At 42.0% G+C, this 18,931-nt stretch overlaps 1 protein-coding gene across 4 annotated transcripts in view; it reads right to left on the bottom strand.

Annotated features, from left to right (window-relative positions):
- The window catches only part of TMEM132B (transmembrane protein 132B), a 529,452-nt gene that overhangs the window by 188,421 nt on the left and 322,100 nt on the right, over positions 1-18,931 (bottom strand). Inside the window, exon 1 of one of the 4 annotated variants that reach the window (XM_055239063.2) lies at positions 1,065-1,165. The exons of the other annotated variants lie outside the window; for them this stretch is intronic. Coding sequence (XP_055095038.1) covers positions 1,065-1,072 — 8 coding nt within the window. The 5' untranslated portion in view covers positions 1,073-1,165. Of the gene's footprint in view, positions 1-1,064; positions 1,166-18,931 lie in introns of those variants that run through there. 4 annotated transcript variants of the gene reach the window in all.

Below are 18,931 nucleotides of genomic sequence, written 5' to 3'. Positions count from 1 at the left end.
AGCCAAGTCCAGAAAAACCTTCCCAGCCCAGCTCAGCCCAAATGGCAGACCCAGATAATTATATGCTGTATTAGTCTGTTTTCATGCTGCTGAAAAAGACATACCCAAGACTGGGAAGAAAAAGAAGTTTAATGTACTTACAGTTCCACGTGGCTGGGGAGGCCTCACAATCATGGCGGAAGGCAAAGAGGAGCAAGTCGTGTCTCACATGGATGGTGGCAGGCAAAGAGAGAGCTTGTGCAGGGCAACTCCCATTTTTAAAACCATCAGATCTCATGAGACTCACTCACTATCACGAGAACAGCATAGGAAAGACACGCCCCCATAATCCAATCACCTCCCACCAGGTTCGTCAAACGACATATGAGAATTGTGAGAGTTATTATTCAAGATGAGATTTGGGTGGGGACACAGCAAAACCATATCATATGCTAAGTAAATGGTTGTTATCTTAGAAAACTTCATTTTGGGGTGATTTGTTTTGCATCAAAAATTGATTTATAGACTTTATAACCGATTTCTTTTCCATCTCTTATTGCCTAGGCTAGACATTCAGTACAATGTCAGAACAATGATAATAATAGCTTTCCTTGTCTTTTCCCTAACTTTGATTTCCTATTAAATATAATGTTTATTTTAAAGTTCTAGAAGATACTGTCTATCAAATTAAGAAGTTTCCTTCTATTTCTACTGTGCTAAGAGCTTTTGCATAAATTAAGAGCTAAAATAGAAGCTGTTTTCATTCTTTAAGCATGGAACAGCCTTTTCCAGACAAACGGAAAACTTCCTCAACCAGACCACCTTGGGAATATCAGGACTGGCTTACAATGGAAGAGACAAAACCAAGACATAGGAAACATTTAAATCATAATACAGGACATAATATGATCAAATGATATATATTAAAGATATGAACTCAAGTCCAATAGAAGTTCAGAGGAGAATGTGAGACTGGCCTTGAAAAAAAATGTAGATGAAAAGCATTTTGATGACAGCACGGCAAGAGACACATAGCAGACGTGTAGAAAATGGCAAAAACATGTTTGACACTCCTTTATGTTCACCTCGCCATTTCTGCTTCCTGGGTACATAGGAAGGATACATTTCCAAGCCTCTCTTAAAGCCATGTAACTGCAGCCTGACGGATGAAATGTGGGTGGAGGTGATATCAGCCACATCCAGTCCTGGCCTTTGAAAACATCTTGTGAGATCTTCCAGGGTTTCCATGGAAACTTCAAGGATGGCATAGCAACAAGCATAGTTTCCAGATGACATAGACATAGGACAGAAGTGGCCAGCATCGCTGATTACTACTTGGACTTGTTTGTAGCTGCTTGGATGTGGCTCAGAAACTCCATCCAAGCCTCATTACACTGTGTTAAACCACTGAGATAGAGGGTTATTTGTTACAGAAGCTAACATTAATTACCCTAACTAGTACAACGAGCTATAATAGTAGAGGTCAAAGAGTTCAATAGTATCCTAGTAAATTTCTTAGCAACAAGCCATGCTGTGTTATACCCATTGGCCTGGAATTCTGGCATTCTGCTTCCCATTTTCCAAGACAGCCTTCATTTTGGGAGCTAAGGAAGAAATAGCCTTTTTGCATTTCCTGTGAAAGGAGATGTACCTGTTATAATAAACAAACATCTATCAAGGTTATCGAATAATGGGCTCATGAAGGATGTGCTAAATAGTATTTCAAAGTAAAAAGTGGAGAACAGACTGAGACCTTCTGTTCTCAAGCAGATGAGAGCTTCCACAGTCAAAGGTAGCAGATTTCAGGTTCCTTGTGGTTTCAGAACAAATTTTAAAAGAACAACAATCCAGTAATGTGAAAGAAAACAATGCTACTCAGGTCTGCACACATTCTTTGAGGTCTTCAGACTGTTCAGTTCCCACTCAATCTCCTGAACTTCAGCTAAGAGAGTAACATAAGCTTAACATCTATCAACAACAGCTCTACCAAAAGGAAGATGGTAATTAAATACAATGAAGACATTAAGTCAGTCAAAAATAATTAGGACAGCCAGCAATCATACACATTTGTCTCCTGACACTGGGAAATAGAAATTTTACAGTGACCGAACCCTCAGAGGGTCCTAGCAGTGCCTAGAAACTTGATATTTAGAAGTCAATATCATTCAATGGCAAAATAATGTTCTGGGGCGTGGGCCAGAAGTAATTGTCACAGCCCTTCAGGCCTTTAATATAAATTCTCAAACCTTTTAAATATAATACTAAAATGCACCGAGAGCCCCTGTTCCTTAGACCCAGACAACTTCCCATCTGCAACAGAAATGTGTAAGACCAACCACTTTGTTCTAATAAAATCTCAAAAATATGTCTCTTGGTCACACTATCCTGACTTACCCAAGGTGACACAGCCAACGAATGGCAGGTCCAAGATTTAATCCTAGGCAGTTTAACACCATAGACCTTACTAATAACCAATACACTATAACACCATGTAATAAGACACTAACAATATGGGGAACTAATACTATAACACACTAATAATATGATACAAAATAATATGCCATAATAAATCAGAGATGATGCCAGCCTTTATACCCATGCCCTCTTCACTCAGAAATCATCCTGGCTGTCTCTTCACCAAGATCTTGTTGCTCAAATACATTTACTTTAACTGAACAGGTCTAGGACTTAGAGGAATGCAGCATAACCAAGTCATAAGTGATATTTCTTCCAGAGGTAATCTTATGAGTCTCCATACCACCTCTACTCTGCCCACAACTGTCCTAATACATACACACATACAGAGAGAGAAAGAGAGAGAGAGAGAGAGAGATGCATTATTTTCTTGGTCTCAGGCGATTCCAACATTCTTGCCAGTAGTTAGACTGCATGGTAAGTGGATTCTGTAGTTGAAAGCTAGTAGTAATAAAAAGAAAAAAGACATCAAAGTGGACTGTAATTGGTTCTTCAAATCAAAGATGGGGAGAAACAAAAGCTTAATGTCATTTCTACTGAGCAGAATAAGTCAAGGTGCCAATGGTAGCTGTGTAGAGTATTTACTTTCAGTCCATCCTGCCTAACCCATCACAGTGAACACTTAATATTCAGATTCCAAAGCTTCCGGAGAATATACCCAGAACTGTTAATGGATGGAACTACAGCAACTTCAAAGAGCTCTAAAATGAGATACCCGGTATGGGTTTTGGTAAAAAGAAGAGTGAAATAATTCAATTTGATAAAGAGGTGTTGGGTATCACTAATTGCCAAGTCCTGGACTTGGCATAACAGGTTAGAGGAGGAATTAGACCTAGTTCCAGCACTAAGGAAGGTCACAAGGACGTGAGGAGAATTTGTCCCATCTAATTACATGACAGTGTGCTAATATTTCTAATAGTGGTGATACTGTGTAGGTAGCACCAAAAACTCAGTAATTAATGCTGCTGGCAGGGAGTTGTGGTGGCAGAATGAAAGTGAAGGACAAGTAGAACTTTGCCAAGGGGAAAGGGGGAAGAAACAACATGCAAATGGGACTCATTTCACCATCACACTTTGCGGAAGTCAAAAATATGAACATACAGTTAAAATAGAAGGCCATTTTTAGAACCACAATTAGTCAGTTGCTCAAGCAAGAGACACCAGATTGATTTTCTCATTAGGTGGAAATCAAAAAAGAAGTCTTTGGTGTCTTCTTTCATGAACTTCAGACATTGCCCTGAGACTATCTTTTGGCCTTAGTAAAAACAGTCTTGTGACAAGGGACCCCGTCATCCCATTTCAGAGCCATTATCCTGACTTTCCATAGTAAATCCACTAGTGATCTTTGGTTGTAAGCAACAGGCACTGATTCTAACTTGAGCAGAAGTTGAGTTTTTGGAGGACACCAGCCTACCAGTTTAAGAGAAAAGGTGGAAAAAAATAGGTCTAAATAGGGTGCAGTGGCTCACACCTGTAATCCCATAACTTTGGGAGCCCAAGGTAGAAGGATTTCCTGAGCAAAAGAGTTTGAGATCAGCCTGGGCAATGTGGTGAGACCCTATCTCTACTAAAAAACTGTTTTAAAAATTAGCTGGGCATGGAGGCTGAGGGAGGAAGATCGCTTGAGCCTGGGAGATCAAGGCTGCAGTGAGCTTCCCCCCTCAGTGTGATCATAATCACACTGCTGCACTCCAGCCTGGGTGACAAAGCAAGACCCTGTTGCAAAAATAGTAATAAGTCTCAGAAACAACAGAGAGACCAGGACAGCACCGGAGTCTGGGTTACATAACAAATTAACAGCCTCACCAGTTCCAGAGATACAATGATATGCTCATACTGTCTTGTCGTCCAAGCTTGCAGCAATCTACTCAAGACTCCAAGTCCCAGGAGGGAGCCTCTGATCGGCTGACCATCGGTCAGCTCCTCACCCCTTCATCAGTGCAGAGTAGGACGCCTTGATTTACAGCCCCAGCCACAATGCTCGTGACAAGAGAAGCCCCTAGAAGGAAATCAAGGAGCTGCTACTAAAGGAAGCAGCTATGGTTGCCAAGAGGCCCAACCCCAACAATGTCCTCACCATCCATGTGTTCATACATACTGCATGTACACTGAAGTTGGAGAACATTAGATTATGCAGATAATACCCAACAAGAGGGGTAAGGTGTAAGCAAGGCACAGTGGCTCATGCCTGTAATCCCAGCACTTTGGGGGGCCAAGGCAGGCAGATCACTTGAGGCCAGGAGTTCGAGACCAACCTTGCCAACATGATGAAACCCTGTCTCTATAAAAATTACCAAAAAAAGAGGGGTAAGGTGTGAAAGAACACTTTCTTAGGGGTGTCTGCTCAGCTTATAGCCCACTTCTCTGAGAAAGGCTCCCCATGGGTTTAGACTCCAGCAATTATTTTCATGTTAGGTTAATCCTTCCTCCCTCCCAAACCAGGCCATACCTGATAGGACCCCATCAACCTCTGACCCACAGGAAGCCAATCCATTGGCTGGAAACAAGCCAATCATATTTTTCTTTTGATAGACTGAGTTTCAAGACACAAAGAATAAGATTGAGAAGTGAGTCAATATTAAAGGCAGAATCCTAAAGTGAGTTTCCAGGAATTCCTTCCTCTGAGGTCTTTAAAATTACACTTGGTGTTTTTCCTTCCTGATACCCGTTCACTCATTGAATCTCTGGATTTCATGAGCAACTCCAGCATCCTCCTAATAAATTCCCTTCTTGCTCATGCCTCTGTTTCTATTCTTCTCAAAGCAATAGTCCCTGTCTAGTTGAAGATAAAAAGTTCACCCCATGCTCCGCTAACAGGAAGACAGTTACCAAATTACCTGGTGTTTCTCTTTGCAAAAAAAAAACTCAACCAATTAACAAGACCAAATTGCTTTTATCTACACCTTATTTTTTTTTAGTTACATTGTTTTTTTCTTTAATATTTTTGACCCACAGTTGGTTAATCCACATATTCAGAACACACAGATATGATGGGCTCACTGTATACACATACAGACTGTAAACCACTAAAACACAGCATAATACTAATAAATGTTATTAGAATATTTTCCAATCACTGCTTTTCCTCACATATTTCACTATTCACTGTTAATGTTTTTTTTAATTACACTTTACGTTCTAGGGTACATGTGCATAACGTGCAGGTTTGTTACACATGTATACATGTGCCGTGTTGGTTTGCTGCACCCAGTAACTCGTCATTTATATTAGGTATTTCTCCTAACGCTATCCCTCCCCCAACCCTCCACCCCACGACAGGCCCCAGTGTGTGATGTTCCCCACCCTGTGTCCAAGTGTTCTCATTGTTCAATTCCCAACTATGAGAACATGCAGTGTTTAGTTTTCTGTCCTTGTGACAGTTTGCTCAGAATGATGGTTTCCAGCTTCATCCATGTTGCTACAAAGGACATGAACTCATCCTTTTTTATGGCTGCACAGTATTCCATGGTGTATATGTGCCACATTTTCTTAATCCAGTCTATCATTGATGGACATTTGGGTGGGTTCCAAGTCTTTGCTATTGTGAATAGTGCCACAATAAACATACGTGTATATGTGTCTTTATAGTAGCATGATTTACAATCCTTTGGGTATATACCCAGTAATGGGGTCCCTGGGACAAATGGTATTTCTAGTTCTAGATCCTTAAAGAATCGCCACACTGTCTTCCACGATGGTTGAACTAGTTTACACTCCCACCAACAGTGTAAAAGTGTTCCTGTTTCTCCACATACTCTCCAGCACATGTTGTTTCCTGACTTTTTAATGATCGCCATTCTAACTGGTGTGAGATGGTATCTCATTGTGGTTTTGATTTGCATTTTTCTGATGATGAGCATTTTTTTCATGTGTCCTTTGGCTACATAAATGTCTTCTTTTCAAAAGTGTCTGTTCATATCCTTTGCCCACTTTTTGATGGGGTTGTTTGATGTTTTCTTGTAAATTAGTTTAAGTTCTTTGTAGATTCTGGATATTAGCCCTTTGTCAGATGGGTAGATTGCAAAAATTTTCTCCCATTCTGAAGGTTGCCTGTTCACTCTGATGGTAGTTTCTTTTGCTGTGCAGAAGCTCTTTAGTTTAATTAGATCCCATTTGTCTATTTCGGCTTTTGTTGCCATTGCTTTTGGTGTTTTGGTCATGAAGTCCTTGTCCATGCCTATGTCCTGAATGGTACTGCCTAGGTTTTCTTCCAGGGTTTTTACGGTTTTAGGTCTAACTTTTAAGTCTTTAATCCATCTTGAATTAATTTTTGTATAAGGTATAAGGAAGGGATCCAGTTTCAGCTTTCTACATATGGCTAGCCAGTTTTCCCAGCACCATTTATTAAATAGGGAATCCCTTCCCCATTGCTTGTTTTTGTCAGGTTTGTCAAAGATCAGATGGTTGTAGATGTGTGGTGTTATTTCTGAGGCCTCTGTTCTGTTCCATTGGTCTATATCTCTGTTTTGGTACTAGTACCATGCTGTTTTGGTTACTGTAGCCTTGTAGTATAGTTTGAAGTCAGGTAACATGATGCCTCCAGCTTTGTTCTTTTGGCTTAGGATTGTCTTGGCTATGCGGGCTCTTTTGTGGTTCCATGTGAACTTTAAAGTAGTTTTTTCCAATTCTGTGAAGAAAGTCATCAGTAGCTTGATGGGGATGGCATTCAATCTATAAATTACCTTGAGCAGTATGGCCATTTTCACAATATTGATTCTTCCTATCCATAAGCATAGAATGTTCTTCCATTTGTTTGTGTCTTCTTTTATTTCGTTGAGCAGTGGTTTGTACTTCTCCTTGAAGAAGTCCTTCACATCCCTTGTAAGTTGTATTCCTAGGTATTTATTCTCTTTGTAGCAATTGTGAATGGGAGTTCACACATGATTTCGCTCTCTGTTTGTCTGTTATTGGTGTATAAGAATGCTTGTGATTTTTGCACATCGATTTTGTATCCTGAGACTTTGCTGAAGTTGCTGATCAGCTTAAGGAGATTTTGGGCGGAGATGATGGGGTTTTCTAAATATACAATCATGCCATCTGCAAATAGGGACAATTTGACTTCCTCTTTTCTTAATTGAATACCCTTTATTTCTTTCTCTTGCCTGATTGCCTTGGCCAGAACTTCCAACACTATGGTTGAATAGGAGTAGTGAAAGAGGGCATCCTATCTTGTGCCAGTTTTCAAAGGGAATGCTTCCAGTTTTCCCCATTCAGTATGATATTGGCTGTGGGTTTGTCATAAATAGCTCTTATCATTTTGAGATACGTTCCATCAATATCTAGTTTATTGAGCTTTTAGCATGAAGCGCTATTGAATTTTATCGAAGGCCTTTTCTGCATCTATTGAGATAATCATGTGGTTTTTGTCTTTGGTTCTGTTTATGTGATGGATTACGTTTATTGATTTTCATATGTTGAACCAGCCTTGCATCCCAGGGATGAAGCCCACTTGATCTTGGTGGATAAGCTTTTTGATGTGCTGCTGGATTCGGTTTGCCAGTATTTTATTGAGGATATTCGCATTGACGTTCATCAGGGATATTGGTCTAAAATTCTCTTTTTTTGTTGTGTGTCTGCCAGGCTTTGGTATCAGGGTGATGCTGGCCTCATAAAATGAGTTAGGGAGGATTCCCTCTTTTTCTATTGATTGGAATAGTTTCAGAAGGTATGGTACTAGCTCTTTGTACCTCTGGTAGAATTCGGCTGTGAATCCATCTGGTCCTGAACTTTTTGTGGTTGGTAGGCTATTAATTCTTGCCTCAATTTCAGAGCCTGTTATTGGTCTATTCAGCAATTCAACTTCTTCCTGGTTTAGTCTTGGGAGGGTGTATGTGTCCAGGAATTTACCCATTTCTTCTAGATTTTCTAGTTTATTTGCATAGAGGTGTTTATAGTATTCTCTGATGGTAATTTGTATTTCTGTGGGATTGGTGGTGATATTCTTTATCATTTTTTATCACGTCTATTTGATTCTTCTCTCTTTTCTTCATTAGTCTTGCTAGCGCCCTATCAATTTTGTTGATCTTTTCAAAAAACCAGCTCCTGGATTCATTGATTTTTTGAAGGGTTTTTTGTGTCTCTATCTCCTTTAGTTCTGCTCTGATCTTAGTTATTTCTTGCCTTTTGCTACCTTTTGAATGTGTTTGCTCTTGCTTCTCTAGTTCTTTTAATTGTGATGTTAGGGTGTCGATTTTATATCTTTCCTGCTTTCTCTTGTGGGCATTTAGTGCTATAAATTTCCCTCTACACGCTGCTTTAAATGTGTCCCAGAGATTCTGGTACATTGTATCTTCATTCTCATTAGTTTCAAAGAACATCTTTATTTCTGTCTTCATTTCATTATTTACCCAGTAGTCATTCAGGAGCAGGTTGTTCAGTTTCCATGTAGTTGTGTGGTTTTGAGTGAATTTCTTAATCCTGAGTTCTAATTTGATTGCACTGTGGTCTGAGAGACAGTTTGTTATGATTTCTGTTCTTTTACATTTGCTGAGGAGAGCTTTACTTCCAACTATGTGGTCAGTTTTAGAATAAGTGAGATGTGGTGCTGAGAAGAATGTATACTCTGTTGATTTGTGATGGAGAGTTCTGTAGATGTCTATTAGGTCTGCTTGGTGCAGAGCTGAGTTCAAGTCCTGGATATCCTTGTTAACCTTCTGTCTCGTTGATCTAATATTGACAGTGGGGTGTTAAAGTCTCCCATTATTATTGTGTGGGAGTCTAAGTCTCTTTGTAGGTCTCTCAGGACTCGCTTTATGAATCTGGGTGCTCCTGTATTAGGTGCATATATATTTAGGATAGTTAGCTCTTCTTGTTGAATTGATCCCTTTACCATTATGTAATAGCCTTCTTTGTCTCTTTTGAGCTTTGTTGGTTTAAAGTCTGTTTTATCAGAGACTAGGATTGCAGCCCCTGCTTTTTTATTTTTGCTTTCCATTTGCTTAGTACATCTTCCTCCATCCTTTTATTTTGAGCCTATGTGTGTCTCTGCATGCGAGATGGGTCTCCTGAATACAGCACACTGATGGGTCTTGACTCCTTATCCAATTTGCCAGTCTGTGTCTTTTAATTGGGGCATTTAGCCCATTTACATTTAAGGTGAATACTGTTATGTGTGAATTTGATCCTGTCATTATGATATTAACTGGTTATTTTTCCCATTAGTTGATGCAGTTTCTTCCTAGCATCGACGGTCTTTACAATTTGGCATGTTTTTGCAGTGGCTGGTACCTGTTGTTCCTTTCTATGTTTAGTGCTTCCCTCAGGAGCTCTTGTAAAGCAGGCCTGGGGGTGACAACATCTCTCAGCATTCGTTTGTCTGTAAAGGATTTTATTTCTCCTTCGCTTATGAGGTTTAGTTTGGCTGGATATGAAATTCTGGGTTGAAAATTCTTTTCTTTAAGAATGTTGAATATTGGCCCCCACTCTCTTCTGGCTTGTAGGGTTTCTGCTGAGAGATCTCCTGTTAGTCTGATGGGCTTCCCTTTATGGGTAACCCGACCTTTCTCTCTGGCTGCCCTTAGCATTTTTTCCTTCATTTCAACTGTGGTGAATCTGACAATTATGTGTCTTGGGGTTGCTCTTCTTGAGGAGTATCTTTGTGGTTTTCTCTGTATTTCCTGAATTTGAATGTTGGCCTGCCTTGCTAGGTTGGAGAAGTTCTCCTCAATAATATCCTGAAGAGTGTTTTCCAGCTTGGTTCCATTCTCCCCATCCCTTTCAGGTACACCAATCAAATGTAGATTTGGTCTTTTCACATAGTCCCATATTTCTTGGAGGCTTTGTTCATTTGTTTTTCCTCTTTTTTCTCTAAACTACTCTTCTCGCTTCATTTCATTAATTTGATCTTCAATCACTGATACCCTTTCTTCCACTTGATCGAATCGGCTACTGAAGCTTGTGCATGCATCATGTAGTTTTCGTGCCATGGTTCTCAGCTCCATCAGGTAATTTAAGGTCTTCTCTACACTGTTTATTCTAGTTAGCCATTCGTCTAATCTTTTTTCAAGGTTTTTAGCTTCCTTGTGATGGGTTTGAACATCCTCCTATAGCTCAGAGAAGTTTATTATTGCAGACTTTCTGAAGCCTACTTCTGTCAACTCGTCAGTCATTCTCCATCCTGCTTTGTTCCGTTGCTGGCGAGGAGCTGTGATCCTTAGGAGGAGAAGGGGCACTCTGGTTTTTAGAATTTTTAGCTTTTCTGCTCTGGTTTCTCCCCATCTTTGTGGTTTTATCTACCTTTGGTCTTTGATGATGGTGACCTACAGATGGGGTTTTGGTGTGGATGTCGTTTTTGTTGATGTTGATGCTATTCCTTTCTGTTTGTTAGTTTTCCTTCTAACAGTCAGGTCCCTCAGCTGCAGGTCTGTTGGAGTTTGCCGGAGGTCCACTTCAGACCCCGTTTGCCTGGGTACCAACAGTGGAGGCCGCAGAACAGCAAATATTGCTGCCTGATCCTTCCTCTGGAAGCTTCCTCTCAGAGGGGCACCCAGCTGTATGAGGTGTCAGTCGGCCGCTACTGGGAGGTGTCTCCCAGTTAGGTTACATGGGGCTCAGGGACCCACTTGAGGGGGCAGTCCATCCATTCTTGGAGCTCACTGTGCTGGGAGAACCACTGCTCTCTTCAGAGCTGTCAGACAGGGACATTTTTCTATCTACACTTTAAAAGGAAGCAAATTAAAAATCCAAAATACCCAGATAAGTATGTTTGAACTTTACCCCAAGACCTCAAAAGTTGACCAATATTAACTAAAGTTGAAAAAATGTCAGAATCTCAAGACCAAAAACGTAACAATTGTGCTACAGAGTAGGAAAAGAAAAAATTTAGGTTCTTGGGGAAAAAAATTAAGGAATTTTTTTTGAGAAAGCAAAATCTGGTGAAGAAATAGTTAACTATCTTTGCTAAAGGACTCTTCAGAATTATCTCATAAGGAAAGGGGTGGATTGAGCCAGACAGAGAGAATATGCACCGTAAATCAGAATAATTACATTAGTTGGCTGTCTGTATCACTCCTTTTTCTCCCGATAAAGTTTTTAAATTATGATAAGATCAGTTTTGAGTTTGAATCTTTTCATAATCCATTCAGACACCTTTAAGTGAAAGTAAAATATATTGTACTCTTAAAAAAGGGAATATATATATATTCACATTTGATCCAAAACCCAGTGAGAAGTAAAATGTGCAGTTGATAAAGACATAAATTATCATTTGCATGGGGCTGATGAGAGCCTGGTTCTAATAGAGCTGGTATTAAATCAGAATTGCAGTAATGCTTTCCTGAGCCTGATTGTATCTAAGCATCCTCTACTAAAGTATACTCAGCACTCCATATATTACAGTTGGCTGTCCACCAACAACTACCAATCTGGGTGGAGAGGAAGATTTTTTGTGTTGTTTCACAAAAATCACTGCCCACCACTGAAGCCTTATCAATGAGAATAAAGCTCAGATTCCATTCCCATCTCCCACGGAGCTGCATCCCAAGAAATGCCAGCTTTACACAGTCCTACTTCCCAGGAGAGCCATTCAACTGGCATTCAGGCCTGGGCACTAAGGTATCTGTGGCTATGATTTTCAAAAGTCAATCCTGGAAACAGTTTGGCAGCTCCTCAAAGAGTTAAACATAGAATTACCATAAGACCTGGCAATTCTTCGCCTAAGTTTGTACTCTCCCCCAACTCCACCCCACCAAAACATATTAGCACTCAGATACTTGAACACAAATGTTCAGCACTATTCACAGTAGCTAAGAGGTGGAGACAACCCAAGTGTCTATCAATACAGTAATGGATAAACAAATTGTGATTCATCCATACAATGGACTGTTATTCAGACATAAAAAGGAATGAAGTTCTGATCCATGCTACAGGGATGAACTCAAAAGCATTACACTCAGTGAAAAAAAAGCCAGACACAAAAGGCTGCATGGTCTCATTTCCATGAAATATCTAAAATCAGCAAATCCACAGACACAGAATGCAGGCTGGTGGTTATCAAGAGCAGGGCAGGGAATGGAAAGCCAATCCCTACGTGCTTAAAATGTCCTGGAACTCAATAGAGGTGGTGGAGGGACAACACTGCAAATGTACTAAATGCCACTGAATTGTTCATTTTAAAATGGTTAATTTCACGTTATATAAATTCATCTCAATAGAAAAATCTAATTTTCCTTACCAAAATGGCCAGTCCTTTCCATTTTTAGAATAAACAGACTCATACATCCAATTTTTCTTCTTTTAACACTTTTTGGCCACCCGGCTTCCCCAAACATTAACTCAAACACATCATGTTTTAGTTACAAGGAGCAAAAGCAGAAAGCAGGGTTACACATCCAACTAATACCAATGTAAAAAAACAAAGCCAAATTTCACACTCTTATACTCAAGAATTATACCAGCAATACTGAGAAAAGTTTAACTGATGTTTCAAATGATTCCATAATGGTCTAGAGGCAGGAAACAAGATCATTTACTTCTCACCATCACAAAGAAAGGTATAGGAAGAATTGGCCTTGTATTAGTCAGATTTCTTTAGAGGGGAACTAATAGGATAGATATATATAAAGGGGAGTTTATTAAGGAGTATTAACTCACATGATCACAAGGTCCCACAACAGGCCATCTGCAAGCTGAGGAGCAAGGAAGCCAGTTTGAGTCCCAAAGATGAAAAACTTGGACTCTGATGTTCGAGGGCAGGAAATATCCAGCATGGGAGAAAGATGTAGGCTGGGAGGTTAAGCCAGTCTAGCCGTTTCATGTTCTTCTGCCTGCTTTATATTCTGGCTGTACTAGCAGCTGATTAGATGGTGCCCACCAAGATTAAGCCTGGGTCTGCCTTGGCCAACCCACTGACTCAAATGTTAATCTCCTTTGGCACACCCTCACAGACACACCCAGGATCAATACTTTGCATCCTTCAATCCAATCAAGTTGACACTCAGTATTAACCATCACAAGCCTATTTTCTCCATCTCTCTCCTTAGGCCAGCAGCTATTTGGAAAAAATATGCATATTGCTAAGTTTTGCTAAAAATAAAATATTATAATAATGTTGACAATAACAATGCTAATGATACTAACCTAAATTACAATGTCCATTGATTGTTTGCGAGTCAGGCACTGTGCTGGGTCCTCTTCCCCCCAACACACACACACTTCTAATTTATTCAAATTTTCCTCTAAACATGTCACCCAGGTAAGGTAATCTCTACCTGTAATCCACCTCCCCCTTCTAGTTACAGCAACTGACTCTCCTTAAGGGCTCCACTTCTTCCCACACTCTGTCTACATGGTTCAGGTGGGGCTAACTCGGCCCCATCTCTGCCCAGGTATGAACAATCAGCACCCATGACCCCCATTTCTGGGGCTTTCTTTAGAGTCCATGAGAATAGGCACATTTCCAGAGGGATTGTTGCAAGACCAGAAGTGAACCTGGAGCTGATGGCAGCCCTCTGCCAGGCACAGGGGAGAGCCCACTTCAGCACAACACCAACCCACAGTAGACAGAGCCCAGAGACGGACAGAGGATGTATCCTGACAGCAGGTCAGGTCTTCCTGGATCCAGCTATGCCTAAAGCCCATCCTGCACTTGTCAGTTAAATCAGCCAATCATTTCTCTTTGTGCTAAGGTCAGTTTTAATTGATTTTTCTGTTGCCATCAAGAGAATCTGGCCTGGAACACTAGAGATTAGCAAATAAAATAATGACATAAAGAAAATGCTCTGCCAGGCATGATGGCTCATGACTGCAATCCCAGCATTTTGGGAGACTGAAGCAGGAGGATTGCCTGAGCCCAGAAGTTCAAGAGCAGTCTGGGAAACTTTGAAGACCCCCCTCTCTACAAATAAAAAATTTGCCAGGTGTGCTGGCATGCCTATAGTCCCAGCTACTCCAAAGGCTGAGGTGGGAGAATCACTTGAGCCCAGGGTTTTGAGGCTGCAGTGAGTTATGATTGTGCCACTGCAGTTCAGCCTGGGCAACAGAACAAGATCCTGTCGAAAAAGAAAAGAAAATGAAAAGAAAGAAAGGGGAAAGGAAAGGAAAGGAAAGGAAAGGAAAGGAAAGGAAAGGAAAGGAAAGGAAAGGAAAGGAAAGGAAAGGAAAGGAAAGGAAAGGAAAGGAAAGGAATGGAAAGGAAAGGGGGGAAAGGGGGAAGGAAGGAAGGAAAGAAGGAAAGAAGGAAGGAAGGAAGGAAGGAAGGAAGGAAGGAAGGAAGGAAGGAAGGAAGGAGGGAGGGAAGGAAGGAAGGAAGGAAGGGAAGGAGGGAAGGAGGGAGGAAGGGAAAAGAGAAGAGAAGAGAAAAAAGAAGGAAGGCAAGAAGGCAGGAAAGCAGGCAGAGAGGAAGAGAGAAAGAGAAAGAGAAGGCAGGAAGGCAAGAGGGAGGAGAAGAAAGAAAATGACAGGAAGATGGAAGGAAGAAAGGAAGGAAAGGAAAGGAAAAGAAAGGAAGAAGGAAGGGAGGAAGGAAGGAAAGGTGAGCTCAATCTTGGAATTAGTTTAAAAAAAAACACATTGCTATTTTTTCTCTACTATCAGGATAAGGAAACTTGGATCTCTATTCCCTGAAGGTAACAAAAAGAAGAAAAAAAACTTGACTGAATCCCCTGGCTTTGCTAAGGCAAAGAAATCTTTTAGGGAACTTAAAGAAGAAAAACTCCTTCAACAGGAAGTTTCTGGATAAACCCCATATTGTGTGTCTGTGGCTTTTTACTCAACTGTGGGACCCTTGAGAGATGGAAAGACCTCTAAGCCATCTTGGCATCTCTCAAAGTATGTGGGGCAGTGCTATCCTCCCAGATGACTTGTGGAATGTGTGAAGCAGCATCTGGTATGGACTACGGAGATGGAAACTCCAGAGGAGAGTCCCATGAAAGAGCTGTTGACTGGCCCAATACAGAATGAAAATATACTTCAACTTATGCAATTACAACACACAAAGTTTGATTCATTAAGTCACCGAACATGTATTAGACACTATCATAAGCCACACACTTTGATAGCTGCTGGGAATTCAGTGGCAAACAAAACAAGCATATCATCTACCTTCATGGAGCTAACAGAATAACTGGGGAGACAAACTTTGCAGAAAGAAAAACAGAAAGTAAATAACATACACTTACAAATAGGAGCAAATGCTGTGGGACTATAAGAAGATACTTGGGAAAAATTAATGGTGAGGGGTGGGCCTTTTGGAAAAGTGGTGTTGTAGCAGAGAACTATAGAAGGAGGAGGACCCACCAGGAAGAGGGCAGGGAATGCATCCTTGGAAGGGGGAACAGCAAATGCAAAGGCCCTGAGGTGGGAATGAGCTGACCATGGAGGCAAATGTAAGGAAAGCCATGTGTCTGGGGTACAGAGAGTAAGGAAGAGGGTGCCAGATAAACCTGTGGCCCCAGCCTGGGACAGACACAAGCCACCATCAGCCATGGTGGAACACTTGGCCTTCACTATGAAGACAGATGACGGGGATTATTCACTGTATCTCAGCAGCCAAGGTAGTATTCTTTTAGCTGAATGGCAAGGCTCACACGTGGAACTGAAAACATAACTAGACTCATAAACACTGCATTCCTATACTTCGTTTGCATGGCTATAACAAAACACTTCAGAGTGGGTGATTTCTAAACACCAGAAACTTATCACTCATAGTTCTGGAGGCTGGGAAGTCCAAGATCAAGGCACCAGTAGATCTGGTGTCTCCGGAGGGCCCGTTCCTCACAGGTGGTGCCTTCTCGGTGCCCCCTTATATGGCAGAAGGGGTGAACAAGCTCCCTTAGGCCTCTTTTACAAGGCGCTGGTACTATGCATGAGGGTGGGGCCCTCATTATCTAATCACCTCCTCTGAAGACCATCACGTTAAGAATTAACTTTCAACAAATGAAAGTTGGAGAGGGGAACACAGACATTCAGACCACAGCACACATTCACCTCATAGAGCAGCAGGTCCTTCTACTGCAGGTCCTGGGACAAGGTTCTAAAGAAACTGTTCCAGCCCCCACAGACAATGGGCTGTGAGGACACCTAATTATTCAGGTCAGACCAGTGGCTCCCTGCAAAGACGAACCCCACGTCCACTGGGGACAGGATGTCTGAATTATCACTACAGTGGGAGCTGAAAATGCAGAGGCCATTCTAACTTTAAAATCATCTGTGATTATCACAACAAGAAGTCAGCCAAAGTCAGAAGCTTGCCAACCACACATCCTCAGATGCTGGGTGATCACAGTACCCCCATGCACTGCTATGGCTGTGTCTATGCAGAATATAAACCATGGAGTTTCTCCAATCATCTAGATTATTCACCCCATCTCAAGATACTGATTCAGCCTCAATTTGCTTCCCAAGAGTTTACTAGAATTGCTTCCCTGAGTCTCCTCTCTCCCTTGGGGACCTGAGGCTAGGATATTGGAATAACCATTCATTCCTTAAGTCAGTGAATGTTTATTGAGCACCCACTATGTATCTGAGACTCTGCCAGGTATTAAGATCACAAGGTTGAATTCCATCCCAGGGAACCTCCCTCTCAAGAGGCATTGTAGAGCTGCTGTTAAGAGCATAAGATCTGGAATCAGACCAAGAAATGAATCGTGCCTTTACCCTGTACCCCTTGTGTGACTTGGACAAGTCACTTAACCTTCCCATCAGTGACAAGGGGATCATAATAATGCCAGCTTCAGCAGGACATTTTGAGGATGAATGAGACCACATATGCAAAGCCCTTAGCTCTGACAGTCCTCTGGAAATGTCAACTCTCATGTCCATCTCCAGGCAGTTCATTAAAAGGCAAGGCTAAGATCTCCAATATGTCAGACTCACTGTCTAACCCTGACCTGAGTAGGGCGCTGTACTCCTGAGAGCTCTTCCCAGGCAAAGCGCATTCAGTCAGTGGCTCCCTGCAAAGACCAACCCCACGTCCACTGGGGACAGGATGTCTGAATTATCACTACAGTGGGAGCTGAAAATGCAGAGGCCATTCTAACTTTAAAATCATCTGTGATTATCACAACAAGAAGTCAGCCAAATGCTCACTGCCAGAAGGAAGCAAGGGTATGGTCACATGTTATGGCCCTGAACTGGTGTGGCTGGAAGATTTAATGACAACTCTGGTAATTACCTCTGTGAAAGGCCAAAGTCTGTGCTCATGGTTTCATTTTTATTTCGTCTCTAATAGGACACATCCTGTCCCCCACACATATGACCACACCCCCGGACCACAGCAGCCCATGCCCCTCACACCAGAAAGGACTCTGTCCCACATGAGACTGAAAACATAGAGAGATCACACAGAGAGATATTCCACTCGGCAAATCCCCTGAAGTGAATGCAGCAGACAGGCTGGAATGATTGAGCTCATGGGACACCATGAGAGGCTTCATCCTTGCTGCAAACAGGGGACATCAACACAGTTGCTGAGGCACAGCCCCACGTGGGCGCCAGCCAGCTCCTGGCTGTCCCAGGGCTGCAAGGAAAGTTGTTGAGGTGCGACCTCAGGCTTAACCAGGGCTGGCCAGGTCGAGGTAATTTCAGTGCAGTCGGCCAAGGGGGTCTTCCTCCCCTGAGCCTGATCTCTGTGAGGATAAGCGCTTGTGGAAGTGCAGGGGAGACAGGATTACTGAAGCAGGGAAAAATGACTCCCAGAGAAGAATGTACACTTAGAAAGTGTCGAAGGAGCCAAACCATGTGTGTCCTTATTCTGACCCATGAGCACATCAGTGAGCCCAGGAGTGAGGCAAACCTCCCAGGAGTGACCCCTGGTGTCTGGATTTGGTCCCCAGCCTCATTTTCAAAGTGACACTAACTTGGGACTTTTCTTTACAATTTTCTTTGCTATTTCTTTTTACCCAATCTTGAATACCCACTAGATATACCACTGGGATACAGCTCATAAAGAAACTGGGTTTAGAGGAAAGAAACTGGGTTTCCAGAGTGGAAAGCATCAGTGACACAAAGACAGACTGCACTTTGGATCATGTGTCACTTAGATCCTCCACAAGACAGACACAAATGTGGAGTAAAAAGCTGTATCAAGAGCAAGAAATAAAAGGAGAGGTAGCAGGACAGGGCAAGGAGAGACTCCAGCTGCAACACAGAGCTGAAAAATTCTCCCCTAGCCAGGCTCAGGATTCTGCAGCAAAGACCAGTCTGTAGTAGACAAGTCTTTCCCAGGCCAGAGATGGCCAGGCCCAGAATCCCCACTGTCTGCAGTTGATGGTTGGGGCTTGGAAAGAGTGGGCCTTAGCTTAGCTCAGCAGCTGAGGTGGGAACACTGGAGACTGTTGGTGCAGCTCACTCCTCCCAGCAAAGGGCAAGCTCTCTCTTGAAAGGAGATGTAAGCAGGCCCGTCATGGCTGGCTCAGAATTATCTGTACAATCCTCAGCATAGAAGTCCAGCTCAGCCATGGATGTCCCCAGCTGTAACCGGCAAATGGGACTTTCAACCTGCATGTGCCTTTCAAAAATGGTCACTGGAAAGCAAAATAAA

This window comes from Symphalangus syndactylus, chromosome 13 (genome assembly GCF_028878055.3).
Source record: "Symphalangus syndactylus isolate Jambi chromosome 13, NHGRI_mSymSyn1-v2.1_pri, whole genome shotgun sequence".
NCBI lineage: Eukaryota > Metazoa > Chordata > Mammalia > Primates > Hylobatidae > Symphalangus > Symphalangus syndactylus.
The sequence above is the reverse complement of the archived record's forward strand: the minus strand, read 5'-3'. Positions and strand labels throughout refer to the sequence as shown.